Consider the following 18,728-nt stretch of genomic DNA (forward strand, 5'->3'; position numbering starts at 1 on the left):
CAATGCGTATTACTTTCTTTCCACAATGTATAGCACTGATGCACTCTAATTGAGCACTTCTGCAACAGTAGCACATCATAAAAAATCCCCCAGCCATGGCTCAAAGAGACAAAATAGTCAAACATGCAGTATTTCCTGGTCCATGGACAATCCCATGCCACTGCCTATAGGTCACAGAATGCATGCCCATACATTGGGATACTTGTTACTTCTCCAGTGTTTCTGTATTTAATTCCTGTAGCCGTTATAACAAATCCATTAGTTACGCCATGACAGTTCAAAAAAAAAAAAAAAAAAAAAAAAAAATTATATATATATATATATATATATATAATGTGCCAGCAACTGTACCTTAAATTCTTTAATAGATTCTCACTTTTACGGTTACCATTAAGTGTATTATACTGGTTATGCATTATACAGAAGAAAGGTTGAGTCAATTTATTTGGGGGAATTTATTAACTATGGCACTGCGTACATCAAGATATACATTTTCTCCTAGTAAAGTTTGTCAAAGATCTATTCAAACAATTCCCCTTGGCTGCACACCTCAGGATTATTAGAGGTGTAATAAGACAAACAGATATCAAATTAAAAACATGAGCAACAGTATGTGGACACCTGCTCGTCAAACATCTCATTCCAAAATCATGGGCATTAATATGGAGTTGGTGCCCCCTTTGCTGCTATAACAGCCTCCACTCTTCTGGGAAGGATTTCCACAAGATGTTGAAACATTGCTGCGGGGAATTGCTTCCATTCAGCCACAAGAGCATTAGTGAGGTCGGGCACTGAAGTTGGGCGATTAGGCCTGGCTCGCAGTCAGTGTTCCAATTCATCTCAAAGGTGGTCGATGGTGTTGAGGTCAGGGCTCTGTGCAAACCAGTCAAGGTCTTCCACACCAATCTCGAAATTACCATTTCTGTAGGGACCTTGCTTTGTGCATCGGGGTATTGTCATGCTGAAACAGGAAAGGGCCTTTCCCAAACTGTTGCCACAAAGTTGGAAGCACAAAACCGTCTAGAATGTCATTGTATGCTGTAGCGTTAAGATTTCCCTTCACTGGAACTAAGGGGCCTGAACCATGAAAAAATAAATCCTCATCCACCAAACTTTACAGTTGGCACTATGCATTCAGGCAGGTAGCGTTCTCCTGGCATCCTCCAAACACAGATTAGTCCGTCTGACTGTTAGATGGTGAAGCATGATTCATCACTACAGAGAACGCGTTTCCACTGCTCTAGAGTCCAATGGCGGTGGATTTACACCACTCCAGCTGACGCTTGGCATTGCACATGGTGATCTTAGACTTGTGTGCGACTGCTCAGCCATGGAAACCCATTTCATGAAGCTCCCGACTAACAGTTATTGTGCTGACGTTGCTTCCAGAGGCAGTTTGGAACTTCATAGTGAGTGTTGCAACCAAGGACAGATTATTTTTACACTATTCAGCACCTGGCGGTCCCGTTCTGTGAGCTTTTGTTTTGCCTACCACTTCACTGCTGAGCTGTTGTTGCTCCTAGATGTGTCCACTTCACAACAACAGCACTTACAGTTGACCGGGGCAGCTCTTGCAGGGCAAAAAAATTCCGAACTGATTTGTTGGAAAGGTGGCACCCTATGACGGTGCCATGTTGAAAGTCAATGAGCTCTTCAGTAAGGCCATTCTACTGCCAATGTTCAACTATGGAGATTGCATGGCTGTGTGCTCGATTTTATACACCTGTCAACAATGGGTGTGGCTGAAATAGGCGAATCTACTAATTTGAAGGGGTGTCCACATACTTTTGTATAGTGTATCAACAATATGCTGCCAGTGTATTTATAGTCCCAAAAATCATTAATGAAAATTAAAACACGAAAAGAGAAATTGACAAAAACAAGCACCACACAAGGATGCCACCTGCAATATTCCTCTACTATGAAAAGATCAGAAAACCAAATGAAACAAAGCTTGATTCAACTTTGGCAAAATATACGTGTTACATTATCTATCCATTGAACACCATAGTTCTTCATGACAGTAATCACTATTTTTCTTAAGGACGAATCCTTGCCCTAAATCATTTTGGTCAGCCCAATCCATAATGAATAATTTTGACCCATGATATTTTCAAAGCAGGTAACTGCTTATTTATCATGAGTCCTCCAAAAACTACCTGATGTATCATACATATTCGTCAGCATACAGATAATTACAGTAGATGTAGTGTACAGTTGTTCTCCTAAAAGACACCATTCAAAGTCTGATAAACGGACACAGAGTTCAGTGGAGAGACATTAAATGATGATAAGACAGAATCTAAAGTATAGACATATGAAAGCTAGATGTAACATTCATCATTTTCCATTCAGTCTATTTCCCCCAATCTGCTGCGGTGTCACAAGCGCTCTACAAGTGCAAGTACCAGAGAAGCTTTGAGAAAGTGCTTTGTCCATTTACAAGCAAAGACTATGATACAGAACATTTACAACTTATTAAAAATAAAAATAAACCAACCAACCATCAAAATATAAAATAATTCTGTTTTAAAAGTACAAATATTATTGTAATTTTGTTGGTTCATTTTCAGATGTTGCAAATAGAACACATTGCATGACAACATGAGAGAATTGGCTAAAATCAATAAATTTGACTTTTTAGATGGTAACAAAGAAAGTACAGACAAATGGTTGTCTATGGCAGGAAAAATATACTTGTATAAAAGGTCAAGTAAAAAAGCAGCATAGTTGTACTCAATTATCTGACAGCAAATATATTCAACGTGGGACTTTGGTTAAAAAAAAGTATTGCTGGGGCAATTGTATGTACAGCATTGCAGCTAAAGATCATTTGTGTCTTTGTAAAATGGTACATCCACGTCAAATGACTTTCAGACAGCTTGGTGTTAGGATATGAAGAGCCATTCATGTATACATTCTGCATGGGCCACAGAACCAATATTGGTATTGGCTTACTGCATATCTAAGCTGCCAGCTGGATACTTAATTTAGCCTCAAAACAATAATATACATATCAATATTGCACACGGCCACTATAATCTTCTATTGTTCAGAGGATCTATGCATATTTTTTTTTAATTAACATATCTGATATGTTCCAATACCATTGCAGAATTAGATTTTTTGCTGCACAAAAGTTTCAAGTTTGATGATGATCCGTGCTGTACATTCCATCACTCTCATTGCCACCTCAGACGTGAATCTGTCATTGGGGATCTGAGGAAAGGGTAAGAGGTCAGGATAGCGAGTTCTTAGGCTGTCCACACCATACCCCTCCAAGATGTTGACATCCTTCGCAAGTCCTGCTAGCTGTGGGTTGTACTCTTCCACTTTCTGTGCTAGTGATGTGGGTTTCACATCCTTGTCTGACTTTCCTCTGACAGAATAGTCAGCAGCTATCAAGGCTAGTTTTGTAGCCAGGTAGCATTTGAAACACACCCACTCATTGGCATTTTTGTGAAGGTCATTCCGTGCAGCAGAAAAATTGGCTCTTGCTTGCCTGAGCCACCTGCGGGCTTCCACAGGATTGCCGACAGACTTGAAGGTCGGGGGCACAAAGAAGCGATTAGAATGTGATGAACCTGCATAAGTAGTGAACTGCTCCCGGAACTGCTGTTTCTCAGACCTATGGCTTGTTGCCTCTTGGTTCCACGATGTGTAAAATCTTTGAAATGAAAACTTCTCTGACTGGAAGCGGGTGGAAGATGTTGAGAAAGTTCTCCTGGATGCTCTGTCAGTGTTCTGCTGATCTGTCAGAGTCTGCTTCTCCATCCTGTTGATTTCATTCTGTAAGTGCTTGAAGACCTCTGTAGCCACGTCTAGATTCTCTGCATTCTTGTCCGGATGCCACTTGAGATACAACCGGCGAATTATCTTCTTCCTTTCCGTTTCAGCGAGCTTCCAAGCTTGCTCAATAACTAAGGTCACATCTTTTAGGATTTCTGGCAATGCACTAAGTCTTATCTTTTTGGGAGATTGTTTTGTGGGAGGGACTTTGTGATTTTCCTTTCTAGTAAAAAGGGGAGGCACCAATCGTGGGCCAGGACCAGGAGAGCGACATTCTGGGGGGGTTGTTGGAGTCGATGGGGCGCTGCTGTCTCGGATATGAGCACTTTCCTCTTGTCTAGAGAATTTGTATAGATCAAGAGAACTGACTACTTTGTACTCCGAATATCCAATGTCAATTTGGAAGCATTTCCCAAGGAAGCTTGGGTTGTCCTCCTCTTCTTTCTCCACTTCTTGAACAATGATGGCATACGTGTATGTGGGCTGATATCCGCCATAGACATCCCCTCCTTCAGAGTCCACAAGGTAACCCACATATTCTCCTGGGTAAAACACATTCATTGGATCCATGAGGAGTATATGGTGTATCTCAGCTGGTATGGGTGTCCCAGGGAGAGGCAGCTCGAGTTTTGAGGGCTCTGTGGAGTCATACTTGACGCCAAGGTTGTCCAGCTTCTCTGTGATTCTGTAGATGTCGTTACAGCCCAGCATAGCAATTAGATAGGAGGTGTCAGATATCAAGTTGTCTGTTGCAGATTTAAGTGTCATCGCCAGTGCTAAGAGAAAATTAATGTCTTTGCTGTCTGAGTGTTGGATGTACAGATGAATAACAGCTGTACCGTACCTCTTCAGGAAGGCAAGTGTTTCACTCCGGCTGTGTGGGATAGGGCTGCAACCTTTGACTCGTAGTGTTGTCTGGAGTTTCTCAAAACAAGACACCTTCAAACCCTCACAAAGTGCTTTGCACAATCGTATGGCTTTTTCCTCATTCACAAGGAATGCATTGTCATTTTCATGCTTCATTATTCGTATCAGTCCTGTGATGAACTGTTCTGATGACAGTAGAAGCTGAAGGCGACCCTGAAGCGAACAGAGAGCTCCAAACTGGCACATTTTTGGAGAGTCCTCATCCAGCTGCTCCTCAAGGATACTACTCAGGAGTCTTGGCCTTAGCTTCTGTGGGAGCAGCATGATCAGCTTTGTGTGGAAGGAATGGTCCTTGCCAAGATAACACTGACTCATGTCCACAAGCATCTGAACGCCTACATTACCCTGAATTCTGCTCTTGTAGTGTGGGGCATCGTCAAACACTAAACTGTTGGATTTGGCTAATCTACCATCGTGACTTGGCAGGTAAAATATCAAATCTCTGAGGCTCTCAAGGTCTTTGCGTATCTGAACTGGCTCATTTTGTAGGCTTTTGAATAGCCCTGAGACAGCCCTTTTCACAGTTCTCATTTCATTCGGATCGAGCTGCTTACCCTCTGAATTTCTGTGAATGCGGCACAGCACTTCAATGTATTGTTTTGTTGATACAACATCCTCTGTGCCCAAAAGCTTAAACAGCTGATGAAAGATGCCGAGCTCTAGTGGTAGTTTGTATAGGTACGGCTTGAAGTCAGATTCATTGTCCAAGTTGATGACAACCTCCTCTGGCTTTAGAAGTTTCCAGCCCTCCTCAACCATGATAAAACTCACTCCTCGTAGCTGGAAGCGAAACTCTCTTTTATCTGCATTGAGAATTTCGTAGGTGGATCTCAAGACTTTGTTTCTTGTTTTCACCATGTCATCATCGGGATTGGATATGTTGCAGATATTTTTGCAGTTGCTTATCACTTTGTCCAAGGGGGGATCCAAGTTGACACTTAACATGGTCAGCACTAAGTTCAGTTGTTCTTGGCCAGTCAGCGTGCTTCCCTCCTGGTCTTTAATGGCTACTGGTGTGGCCTTCTCTGGGAGAATGGGACATGATGTCCATAGTAATTGAATGATATCAGTTTGCTTGAATTTTGGATTGACTTGAGAACCACTGAAACGTATCAGAGGGAGAGTGCCATTCATCTCTTGGAATTGAGCATGGAGCCTGATCAGCTCAGTGGGTGCACGCTCAGGACAAAGGAATGCTATCATTGACAGCTCTTTGAGGAAAGCGCCAACAAATAGGTCTGTCCTCTCATTGAATATGTGGTTAAGGAGAACATCAACAATCATTTGGGCTTTTTCTTTGGACCAGTTCTCTGTCTGAGCTTTGATGCTGACTTCTTTTGCATACTGGAGAATTTGCTGCTGAGAGACAATGTGTTTGAGGCCTATATTCCTTAGGAATGTGATCCATGAGGTGAGAAATGCTGTCCCATTTTTTGGCTTTGACACTTGCTCAACCTTCTTGAAAAAGTCATTGGGTATGAATGTTTTTGGAGGGAGCATCACTTCGAACACCTTCACTGTTTGATCATAGAACATTTTGGTAGACTTGAGTCTGTTTGTGTAGTCATAGATGAATGACAGACCTTCTAGTTTCTCATACAGATGATCCTTCATTCCACATGACTCCTCCATTGCCATAAGTCTCTCCTTCAGATAGACAAGGTGCTCAATTTTGGCATCATATGACAGGTTGTCAAACTTTGGTAGGAGATGCCTCAGGTAGACTTCCAGATCATCAATTGGGCAACATCCAAGGAAACTGTACAGTTCCTTCAACTGTGGATTGTCTGCGAGAAAGGCGAAGGATGTTGTGTTAGCCCATTTTTCCATATCTGCAGAGGGAATGCTTTTTGCCAGAACATAGCATGACCCAAAGTTTGCAATGCTGATGTATCTGCCACTGACTGCTTTAAAGCATGGGAGCAGTTTCAGAGTTTGAGCGTCGTCTTGGGTGAGATTGATCAAATTGCAGTTGAAGTACAACAAAAGAGCCTCAAACTCTTTGTCAGTTAAACTTCCTGTTTTGAAAGCTGCCGTCTGAATCATGTACTCCAGTGCTTTCAGGATGCTGGAAGGATTGTCTATGTTTGCTGTATGCTGTGCCAAAAAAGGCAGGACAGGATTCTCTTTGAAGCATATTTTGTTGATGGCAAGCTGAATGCATCCCCCTTTCATTAGGATGTGAAATATTTTGTCATTTTGCCCATTTGGAAAGATAGCTGCGCTTATCAAACTCAGGGGTAGTAACACGTCGTGATCAGGAACAACCAACTTGTTGCTTGAAACCATGAATTTTATTCCTGGCAGCAAAGCCCAGTCTTTCAGTAGGTTGAGTACAGTCTCAAAATTGGGTTTGATGCCTGCCTGCTCTTCCTTGACTGCAATGTTCTCACTGATGAAGTGCCACACACCTTTCAGCCAAGACTCACTGGCGTAGCTGTCTCTCCACTTCACAGGGATTCTTGTTCTGTATTCACGTGGTAGAACAGAACTCAACAGTTCCCCGAAACTGTTGATGTCGAAGACCTTTGCAACACCTAAATTCATCAGGATGTTGTTGTACTTCATGTATAGTGTGTTCATGAACAGCTCTTTCCTTGATGAGACCAGTTCATGGTGTGTTGACAGAAACTTTGGTTTCTTGGAATCAAACACCTGGAGTATGTTGTCCATTGTCATCATCAGTGGTAGCCCCTCTATGCTGATTCCATCCTCCTCTACGTCTTTGAAGCAGTAGTCAACCAGAAGCTTCAGGCTGTGGAAGAGCTTGTAATTTGACTGCTGGAGTCGACAGGGAAGTTTCCCAACTTGGCAAGATGTGTCTGGGGACGAGAATGTGAGGAGAAAGTTTCGTACATCCTCTGGGGTAACATAGCTCACGGGAATGCCTGCATCATCCAAACAGAAGTAAAGACTGGCTGTTTCGTCACAACTGTGGACCAAGTTGAACCCCACATCCGAAAGCAGGGCCTTGAGTCGGAAGACATTTTCTGCAACAGACTTGCGTGAGGAGATGTTGTATTCTGAGTTTTTCAGATGTTGAAGTTCATCTTGTAGCAGATTGTCAAAGAATGCACGACCTTTGTTGGCAGAGGATGTGTTCACCCAGGAGATGTATATGGCAGAGTGCATGTCTGTGTTGTCAATGTGGGGAGCCCTAACAACAGGAAGGAGACGTTTCAGGTCAGCATGAATGCAGGTGTACACTGCTTTGACAAGACAGTACCAATCTGGCTGGATGTCAAGTCTGTTGACTGGGAAGAAGTACAGGAATTTCCTCAAAGTGTCTTTGACAATGTGAATTGGTGTTCCCTGTAATACAGTCATGGTGGAATCGGGTCCCGGGAAGTATCGTCTTTTCAGCTGAATCAAAAGCTCCACATAGGCAGGAGCTATCAAAGATGTCATCAAGTTGTTGTTCCAGTCACTCCTCACTCCTACTCCATTGTCATCTCTCCATAGGTTTCTCCTGGCAGAATCTAAGGCAAAATGCCCATTAACATGAAAGGGCAAGCCAGTCTCCAAGGAAAGGGGCAGAAAGCAGAATGCTCTGTGGGGCTTCTTGTAGTTGTGGCTTACACATGCAGCCACCCCTCCACGTGGAAAGAGAGTAATGTCTTCATTTTTGTGGGCTGAAATCACACTCTTTGAGACTTTCTCTATGCAGGAGAAGCCAGATCGATTGCAGACCATCCAAGTTGTTAGATTGCCATCGGAGTCCTCTATATCCATTGAGTAGGTTATCTGCTGGACTGGGATTTGAGTGAGCTGCTTCTTTTTTGTCACACTATCCACCACTGAGGCATGAAACTGCTTGCGTTTTAAACGGTCACCATCTGTGATTTTAGCAGTCACAGAGTATAGCACCTTCAGGTCACCTGTAGCTTTCTCTATTTCACAGATGGAAATTTTCTCCATGTGGTTGAGGAACATGAGGAGTTCTGCCCCATCGGTTTTTAGTTTATCCAGAAGGTTTTGCACCATTCTGTCTGATGCAGGAACAGAGCTGATCTCTGATATTTTGGCCATTTCTGTTGAGCGTATGGGGAATCTGAACATTGTGCATCGCTCTAGCTTGAAATGAGATCCCAGGTAAAGATTTAGCACATCAGAAAATTGAGATCTAAAGTCAGAGTCCAAGTCCCTAAACATTCTTCCAGGACTAACAGATGTCGCCCCGGGTGCAAATCGTGCATGTGGATCGAAGATGCAAAGAATGTCATTGTTTGAAATGAAAGACGGGCAGTCTGTGATGTGATACACAGAGTTGAATCCTATGCCATATTGTCCAGTTTTACCAGGATTTGCTTCTTTTGTTCCTCTTCCTAGGTTCTGGATTCCTCTGACATCATCCTCAGTGAAAGGCTGATTGTTGTAGACACAAAGTGATGGGCCTTGCATTGGCAACCATTTATCATCAAATATTCTGTCTGTGGGGTGGGTTCTTGGATCAAAAACAAAGTAGATTTCAGTGGCTTTAGCATCATCTGCATTCTGCAGGAGCTCCTTTAGCATTTCCTTCTCTGATGGGTAAGCGTTGAGGATACTTTTAATTCTACTTGTGAGTTTCTCTTTTTGTCCAAACTCACTTCCAAGTGTAGTGAAGCAGATATTTGAGGCATACCTTTCCAGGGCTTTGTGACGTTTGGGAACTGCTCCTAATTTCACAGCAACCTCTCTTGGAATATCTGCATGGCAATATTTCACAGTCGTGTCTCTGACTTTGATCCAAGGACAGTCATTGTAACACAGAGACTTTGATGGCTGCAGTGTAAGATTGGTGTCAGGAAGGAGAATTTCCCCGTAGGTAGCTTGGCAGAATTCTTGGTTTTTGTCTCTGATTAAGCCCCATATTCCTTCACTAATGATTCTGCGAGAGAGCTGAAAGTAATCCTCAGAGAGGGCTCTTCTCCCACACTCCTTTTTCACTAATTCAAGGACTGCTGAAAAGTTTTCAACTGTGAAGCTTGACTGAACCCCAACATTCTCAAAGAGCTCACGGCAACTGTTTCTGTACTTGTTGGGAAGCTGGTAAAGATATGGTGCTGCATCAAAGTTCTGGTAGAATGCAACTTTGGAGGGCTCAACATAAGTGTTCTCCACCAGAATGGAGCAGAAGGTTTTCAGCTCCTCATTGATCTGTGTCTTTGCTTTGGCATCCTGGAGCATTTCTTCATGTAGGTATTTGTAGCAGGCATTGGTGATATTTTCCTGATACAAAGTAACTCCGTCAAATGACTTAGCAAGTTCCTTAAGTTGACTGACAACTAGTCCAACTGTTGGCTTTCTTATCAATCCGAGAGAGTCTTTTACTGCCAATGTGATTGTGCCGCACCCTTTGAAAGATGGAGAGTTCTCATTAAGGACAGGCTTTATCAAGCACACAGTATCCTGGTGGTCAGTCGTAAAAAGCTCTTTGGCAGAAAACATGGTGGACGGGTGGAAAGTATTCCCATGCCATGGTAGTGAAAACCCTGCAGGCTTTGTCAGAAATGGAAGGAACTTTATGTCCTGTAGCTTCTCCAGTAGTTTACCTGCTCCTGAGTCTGTCATTTTAAGCTTCTCATCAATGAGACTGAGAATAATGCTGCTCCGAAGACATGCAGCAGTGTGATCATTTTCATTTAGATCAAACACAGATTCAGCACGTTCAATCAAATCCTCCCAAGAAAGGTCATCTTTGACCATTCCCAGCTGTACTAGCTTGACCAAGCATACTGGATTCATGTAGTCTTTTGAGGTTCCTTCTGGAAATCTTCCATCATCAGCGTTGTACAGTTTTGCAACTCTTCCTTCTGGATGGATTAGTCTGGATGGTAAGACTAATTGTTGATTGGGGCCAGAGCATGGGATGCATGGTGTCTCTCTAAGAATTGATGCAAATTCGTCCAGTTTGCAATTCAAGACATAATGCATTAGTGGGTCACGAAGTTCTTTGTCGATGTCTTGAATATGTGGGAAAAATACATCTAAGAAGAACTGCTTTTCAGTCAGGGTGTTCTCTATCAGCTTCCCTTTGCATCCAGCATCATCAAAACCTTCCTTGACCCAGTCAGGCAGCTCAACAGCACAGAGGTCTTGCGAGCTGCTCTTCTTGAGGTATTTTAGGAATATCTTGAAGGCAGCAGGGCCAATGTCTGGTCTACAGAGCAAGGAGTCATCTAGGAATCTGACGTACTTGATTGATACCCAGGTTTTGCCATCTGAGAAAACTTTTGCACGGTCCCCGTCACCCCCTTTGGCGATCTCTTGGTAGACTCCTTGGCTGATCACTGTGAAGTCATCGTGTACTACACTTGGATCAGGCCATGCTACATAGTAGCTGTAGTCAAGCAGTTCTCCACTTTCTGCCATTGAACGCAGCATATTGAGTGCTGCTAGGTATGCCTGGACAATCACGTGTCTCATGAACACTGAGTTCCAGTGTCCTTTGGTGTCTGTCTTCCAGATCTCTTTGCGGTTAGATGTCACAGCAAAACAGCCGTTTATGTGGACTGGCAAACCTGTTTTGATTCTGAGAGGTAAATAGCAAAACACTTCTCCTATCGGGTTGATGTGGTTGGTGTTTTCCTTCACTGTCCATTTTCGATTCTCCTCCTCTGAGAGCAGAACAGCTACACCCCCACAAGGCACTAGTCCAAGTCGTTTTCCATTCTCACCGAGTGAAAACTTTAGAGCTTCGGTCACATCCATACATGAACAAATGAGCCAGTTTGTGAGATCAACTGCCTTTTGGGGCATTTCGTCTGTGAGTCGCCTGTTTTTTCCGTCTTTGGCAGCCAATTCAAAGTATGAGGAAGGATCCTCCTCTGTACCTCTGAAAAGGGGTGACTGGAGATCAACTATGCGCTTGAACACATTGTGAAACTCCTCCACCACAATGCGTATGATACAGCCAGACTTGGGAGTGTCAGCCGGTACCCTGTTGGTGGCTGCCACCTTTTTCATGACTTTTGCTGCAGATTTCAGGATGCTCAGAGGCCCATATGCAGCTTTGGATGACCATACACTTTTGTTGATAGTGACAACATCCTGTGCTGCTGCTGGATTGGGCTCTTCATATTTCAAGTACTTCAGTACCATGGAGCCCACATGCTGCGTGAAGAGAATGAGCCTGTGGCCGCATATGCTGAACTCATCAACAAGGGAGTAGATGTCTGGGGTGTTGTAGTAGACACTGCTGATTTCACTCACTGATGCTTCTTGCTCGGTCCTGAATGGGAGTCTGAACAGTGTTCCATTGTACTTGTACGGAGACTCTTGTGCAAGAGGAAGTTGGCAATTGAAGACATTGATGAAGGGTTTGAATTGATTGGGGAACTTTCTCAGCCGTTTCTGTTGTTTGCTCCAGTTGATCTTAATTCCCGGGTTTGACCTGTCTTTAATGTGCTTGCTGATGTGGTTGATGTTTGGATCGAACATGATCATGAACTCTCTGCTCATTATGATGGGGATGTCAGTGATGTGATAAACTGAGTTGAAACCAAGGCCAAATTTGCCAACTTTGTCTGCCTCACATCTCTTCATTGACCCACCTAACCTTGTTATGTTCAGAAAGTCAGTGTCAGAGAATGTAGAGTTGTTGAATGACCACAAGGAGGGGCCATGGCATATAAGCATGCCAGGGTCAAGCAGGTTCTCTCGAATGTCAATATTCTTCCTCATGTCTATCAGGAAGCTACACTCTGTAGCACTCGCATCATCAGCATTCTGAAGAAGTTCTTTGAAAATATCTGCGACAGATGGATATTCTTCTAGAATGTTCTTTATTCTTACTGTCAGAGGCTCCCGTTGGCCTGATTGTTCAAAGCCAAGGTTTTCTGGGTTTATCAGTCTCGTGCTCAAACAAGGCACGTTCAGCCATTCTGCAGTTTTCATGGGGATGTCATCATGGACTAAGATAATGGGCTCTGATGTATCATCAAGCAAGTCATGCAGATCCTCCACTTTAATGTCGCAGTAGGTGCATTCATGAATGGGTTTCATGGCCAGTTTGCTTGGATCCTTGTAGCAAAGGATTGGTACATGCATGTCAATGTCCACAGAAATTTGACTGTTATACAGCCATCTCAGAATATTTATCAGGAGGAGGAGATCATGCTTACTTTCCTCTTTAGTAATTTCTTCATCACACCTTTGCCTTACTGTTTTGATCACATCGAACACATGGCTTGGGACAACCTCTTCAACCGAACCACAGAATTTGAAAAGTTTGTGAAACTTTGCAATGGTTTTTGGCAAAGAGTACAGGTAGGGTTGCAAATCAAGGTCAGAAATGGGTTTTAGAACTGTGTGACTAGGTGATGAAAAGGTCTTGCCAGTCCACACCCAATCAAATGGCAGTGACTTCATTGCCTCTCTTGCATCTTCAAGGTGTGCTTGCATGAAGTCATAAATCTCAATAAGGATCTGTTGGAATTGATACCAGTCTTCTGTGGTAAATGCTTGAGATCTGTGCCAGTCATTCACTGCCTTTAAATGCTGTAACACTTGATCAATCTGTGGCTCTATAGATAACTTCAGGGCCTTCTTCATGCCGGCAGAAGTGCGCTCCACAAGTGCAACTGAAGAACCTACTAGCACTGCATGGGATATATCACACATTTCTGAGAATGAGCAGATGTTATGGGTGTCTCCCATCCAGGCAAGGGACTTTGGGTAATTTACAGGTCTGTCCTTGCAAACTGGCACCCATTTCAGTTTTTTCAAGGAAATCTGAGCTTCTGAAGACTTTACCAGCTTGGTTTGTCTATTCAGTATTTGCAGCAGTGTTTTCGCTTTCTGTATAACTGGTTCCCATTCTGGCTCATTGCCACCCTGTAATTCCTCAATCTTCTGTGCCACCTGGAGTACATCTTTTTCGCTGAGTTGTACTTCGTTTTTCAGTCCAAGTTGTCTCAGTGAATGTAGCATATCAGGAGATGACGTATATGTACTTGTGGGAAACCTATTATTTTCCTCCATGTAGAAAAGATTCTGTAAAATCTCCAGCTCAGGATCAAAAAGGTCTGTAGTTGCAACAGTTTTCCCTGCAGATGTATGAATGAACTTTAGAGCCGAAAGCCATCCAATCACAGCTTTGTTTTCATTCTTAAGGAATGACAGATGCTTAAGGGCCCAGAGCATGATCTTAGTGATATCCTCTTTTGAGTAAAACCCTTTCTCCATGTCTTGAACAACCAACTTCAAGCAGTCAGTGGTTTTCACCTGTTCCACGTTCAGAATCTTAATGAGGCGAATGGATGCCTCATCACTGCAGCCCACAACATTGATGGATAGTTTGACGTCTGGTGGATACTTTGCGGTATGGTGTAAAGCCCTGGCTCCTCTCAGTGAGGTATATGTTGCGATGCCTTTCTCTGAACAAGGCCCTACTTTCTCAAATATTGTCAGCTCCAGGAGGATACGCTTCTCTTTCTCTGTGATGTCAGACAGCCCTGCCAGGAAGTCCCTCAGTGCCACTTTCTGTTTGCTAGAGAATGATGAGACCAGGCTTGCCACTCTCTGGGTTGATGACCTGTCCATGATTTGCAGTAGCATACTGGGAGATGAAGGATGGATGTAGTTCTTCAACAGAGGATGCTGCAAACACAGGTCCAACTTTTTCATCACTACTACCCCAAGTTTTTTCATGATTTCAAGAAGGCTTTCAGAAATTGGGGCCTCTTGCTCATCCACAATGATAATAGGGGATGGGGTTTTGAGACGATGGAGCTCAATTGAGTCCACACTTTCTTCAAGGGGCACATTTGGGATCAATGGCATGTCTTCAAAGGTACTAAGGTCATCAGCAAAGTTAATATATAGATGCTTCCAAACCATCTTAAGCCAAGAGTGTGTAGGATGCTTCTTCTCTGGGTTCCCATGGTCCCACTGGACTGTGAAGTCTCTGGTAGGCCAGACTGTTGAGAGGATCTCCTTTATGAGTCGAGCTGACCGTTCAGGAGTTAGCACTTGTACCTGAGTGCAGGGTCTTCCTGTAGAAGATACAAAAACGCAAGTTAATATAATATAACAATGACTTTCTCAATGACAATTTATAGGAACTACATATATAGCCCAACGTTTCATTTAACAATGTTTGTCCTGCAGGTATTATAGGTGATTTATTAGCTTTACTGCACAGCCCCAGGTTCATTCCCATCATCACCACATGTATCAACAAGATATATTTGCATTTTGGACCTGCAATGTAGTGGGGATCAACAGGGCATTAGAAAATCAAGTTGAATCAAATATGATCATTTGCATCAAGACCATATGGGCTCAATTAGGCAAACAACAAGCATTTCATTACAAATATTTCTAGTTAATAGAATTTGATTAACTACAACACTCAAAAAATCCAAAGCACAGCAAAACATAACAATTATATTAAGTTACCATGCACAGCATAACACACACTTAACAAGCTAATATTTAATAGACTCAATGTCACATCACAAGACTGCCATCAAATTCTACAATGAGTTCTAACTAAATGACTGATACACATAAAGATTATGCAAATTCCTGCAATGAGCAAAGACAAAGTGCGTTCCAGTGACATGTTAGAATTCACACTGCCAGAGAGACACACTTTTCTGGGAACTCACACAGCTAAACAAATACAAAAACATTATGGGCACTATGAAATGTGACGTTTTTCAAATTAGATGGAAGGGAACATAATATTTCAAACGCTCCCACCTCCACAAAGGTTCAGTCTTTATCAATGTTGAGGCAATGTTAGCTACTGTTCACATTAAATGTATGATACAGATTAGAGTTTGTATAGTGCCCATTAAAACAATGTATTGGTTTGGGTTAATGTCAAAAATGATTCCAGGACACAACACCACATGTCAAAGTACCTACCTGAACACCCCCAAAGAAATTGTTGCACTGCAATTACATTTAAATGACATGTTTTAGACATTTAGGTTAGCACATTGATAACTACATCCTCCAATTACCCAAAGTTAAATGATGTCATTATAGTTGTATAAATGTTATTTTAAAATGTAACTGTCATGGATTTTACTTTGATATACTAGTTTGCATTGATAGCAGAGGATACAATCAATCTGCCAAGAGACTGTGAGGACAAGGGGGTGATTCAGAGGATGAGTCCCCAGATCACTCATGGGTGGCTACAGTGGCAGACAGTCAATGCCTCCAACAGCCACTGTAGGGCAGTGATCATACACTGCTCAAAAAAATAAAGGGAACACTTAAACAACAGAATGTAACTCCAAGTCAATCACACTTCTGTGAAATCAAACTGTCCACTTAGGAAGCAACACTGATTGACAATAAATTTCACATGCTGTTGTGCAAATGGAATAGACAAAAGGTGGAAATTATAGACAATTAGTAAGACACCCCCAAAAAAGGAATGGTTCTGCAGGTGGTGACCACAGACCACTTCTCAGTTCCTATGCTTCCTGGCTGATGTTTTGGTCACTTTTGAATGCTGGCGGTGCTTTCACTCTAGTGGTAGCATGAGACGGAGTCTACAACCCACACAAGTGGCTCAGGTAGTGCAGTTCATCCAGGATGGCACATCAATGCGAGCTGTGGCAAAAAGGTTTGCTGTGTCTGTCAGCGTAGTGTCCAGAGCATGGAGGCGCTACCAGGAGACAGGCCAGTACATCAGGAGATGTGGAGGAGGCCGTAGGAGGGCAACAACCCAGCAGCAGGACCGCTTCCTCCGCCTTTGTGCAAGGAGGTGCACTGCCAGAGCCCTGCAAAATGACCTCCAGCAGGCCACAAATGTGCATGTGTCTGCTCAAACGGTCAGAAACAGACTCCATGAGGGTGGTATGAGGGCCCGACGTCCACAGGTGGGGGTTGTGCTTACAGCCCAACACCGTGCAGGACGTTTGGCATTTGCCAGAGAACACCAAGATTGGCAAATTCGCCACTGGCGCCCTGTGCTCTTCACAGATGAAAGCAGGTTCACACTGAACACATGAGCACATGTGACAGACGTGACAGAGTCTGGAGACGCCGTGGAGAACGTTCTGCTGCCGGCAACATCCTCCAGCATGACCGGTTTGGCGGTGGGTCAGTCATGGTGTGGGGTGGCATTTCTTTGTGGGGCTGCACAGCCCTCCATGTGCTCGCCAGAGGTAGCCTGACTGCCATTTGGTACCGAGATGAGATCCCCAGACCCCTTGTGAGACCATATGCTGACACATGCACATTTGTGGCCTGCTGGAGGTCATTTTGCAGGGCTCTGGCAGTGCACCTCCTTGCACAAAGGCGGAGGTAGCGGTCCCGCTGCTGGGTTGTTGCCCTCCTACGGCCTCCTCCAGGTCTCCTGATGTACTGGCCTGTCTCCTGGTAGCGCCTCCATGCTCTGGACACTACGCTGACAGACACAGCAAACCTTTTTGCCACAGCTCGCATTGATGTGCCATCCTGGATGAACTGCACTACCTGAGCCACATGTGTGGGTTGTAGACTCCGTCTCATGCTACCACTAGAGTGAAAGCACCGCCAGCATTCAAAAGTGACCAAAACATCAGCCAGGAAGCATAGGAACTGAGAAGTGGTCTGTGGTCACCACCTGCAGAACCATTCCTTTTTTGGGGGTGTCTTACTAATTGCCTATAATTTCCACCTTTTGTCTATTCCATTTGCACAACAGCATGTGAAATTTATTGTCAATCAGTGTTGCTTCCTAAGTGGACAGTTTGATTTCACAGAAGTGTGATTGACTTGGAGTTACATTCTGTTGTTTAAGTGTTCCCTTTATTTTTTTGAGCAGTGTATAACACCGCCAAGGTAGGGGAATTCTAGTGTCTCTGGCTGAGGATCATACAGATGTCGTTCTGCATGGCTATGTGTGAAGGATCTATTGTGTGAGACCACCTTCTATGTGACCCACTTAATGAAGTGTAATGGGGATAATTAAATCTCTGATGCATGTAGCAGCACCCAAGGCGGTGTCCTAGCTATGAGGTGGCAATGACAGACCAGCAGAGAGCCAGAGAGGTGTAAGGAAAATTACTTAGGCTTTGAGTAAAGTAGAAAGTTGGAATTCTGTCAACTCGTAAAATTAAAACGATAAATATTATTCAGGATTATTTTTCTGAAAGGCAATATTCCAAATTAATCCATGTCTATTTACAGAAATATACTGGATACAGTTAGAGCAGCATATTAAATCGCCTCACTCCTTCAATCTAGCTACCACTAGCAGTCAGAATGATGGAGTGTACCTCTCTGCCCTGGCTAGACCTTTCTACTGTTTCACAGAGAACTCCTAGCTCAACATGAAGCCTGCAATGCTATATTATGTCCAGATTACACACACTGTGAAAACGATGTTTTATTCTGTATTGATTTGTTATGTGGATGTGGACACGTTGTGTTCTCTGGACCGTGCAGCAAAGGGCTTTAATTTACAAATCTGCATATTCCCCCTGACTGGCTCCAGGCCCTTTTGGCACACTCCTGGTTGGGTATGGGAGCAAGCATGTCCAGGATCTGATAGCAGTGAATGGAATGTGAGTCACCCCCATCTGCCAGCTCACACACGTACTCAGCAGTCATAAATTATCTATCAGCAGTGCACAAGGGTTAATGTCCCCCGGGGGCAGCAGGGGAATGGGGTGACCAGGAGTTATTACTACATGGCTACGAACCTTACACATCCCTCAAAGAACACAGGGTGAACTAGGCAGTGAAGGCAGTGAAGCTACCGTGTAACAATTTTAATCTACTGTATGTTGAACTACAGTTTAGACTGCATGTCTTCTAGATTCATCGATTTTATTTCCTAGAAATAATGTTGGTGTCCAAATCTAATATTAGGATTGAGGTGGCTCCTCCGATGACTGACACACCCCAGACATGTGAGTGGGGGGTTTACCTCTGCTTTTGGCTGCATCCTTCAGGCTGCTCATAACTGATGGTTTAATGCCCTCCAGTATGAATCGTCCCTCCAGTCCAGGGTAAAGAGACCTTAACACAAAACAAAGAGAGAGTGCACACTGTTATATATTAGCTCACAGGCTGCAATC

At 43.5% G+C, this 18,728-nt stretch overlaps 1 protein-coding gene across 3 annotated transcripts in view; it reads right to left on the minus strand.

Annotated features, from left to right (window-relative positions):
* Nucleotides 1-440: 440 nt before the first annotated feature.
* Nucleotides 441-18,728, minus strand: part of LOC129831905 (sacsin-like) — a 36,953-nt gene continuing 18,665 nt past the window's right edge. For 2 of the 3 annotated variants that reach the window (XM_055895468.1, XM_055895470.1), the window contains 3 exons: nucleotides 18,578-18,669; nucleotides 15,574-15,600; nucleotides 441-14,693 (listed from right to left, as the gene is read on the minus strand). In XM_055895468.1, coding sequence (XP_055751443.1) covers nucleotides 3,118-14,693; nucleotides 15,574-15,600; nucleotides 18,578-18,669 — 11,695 coding nt within the window. In that variant the 3' untranslated portion in view covers nucleotides 441-3,117. The remainder of the gene's footprint in view (nucleotides 14,694-15,573; nucleotides 15,601-18,577; nucleotides 18,670-18,728) is intronic. The other variant, XM_055895469.1, reaches the window with a different exon arrangement.

Source organism: Salvelinus fontinalis, chromosome 33 (assembly GCF_029448725.1).
Source record: "Salvelinus fontinalis isolate EN_2023a chromosome 33, ASM2944872v1, whole genome shotgun sequence".
Taxonomy (NCBI): domain Eukaryota; kingdom Metazoa; phylum Chordata; class Actinopteri; order Salmoniformes; family Salmonidae; genus Salvelinus; species Salvelinus fontinalis.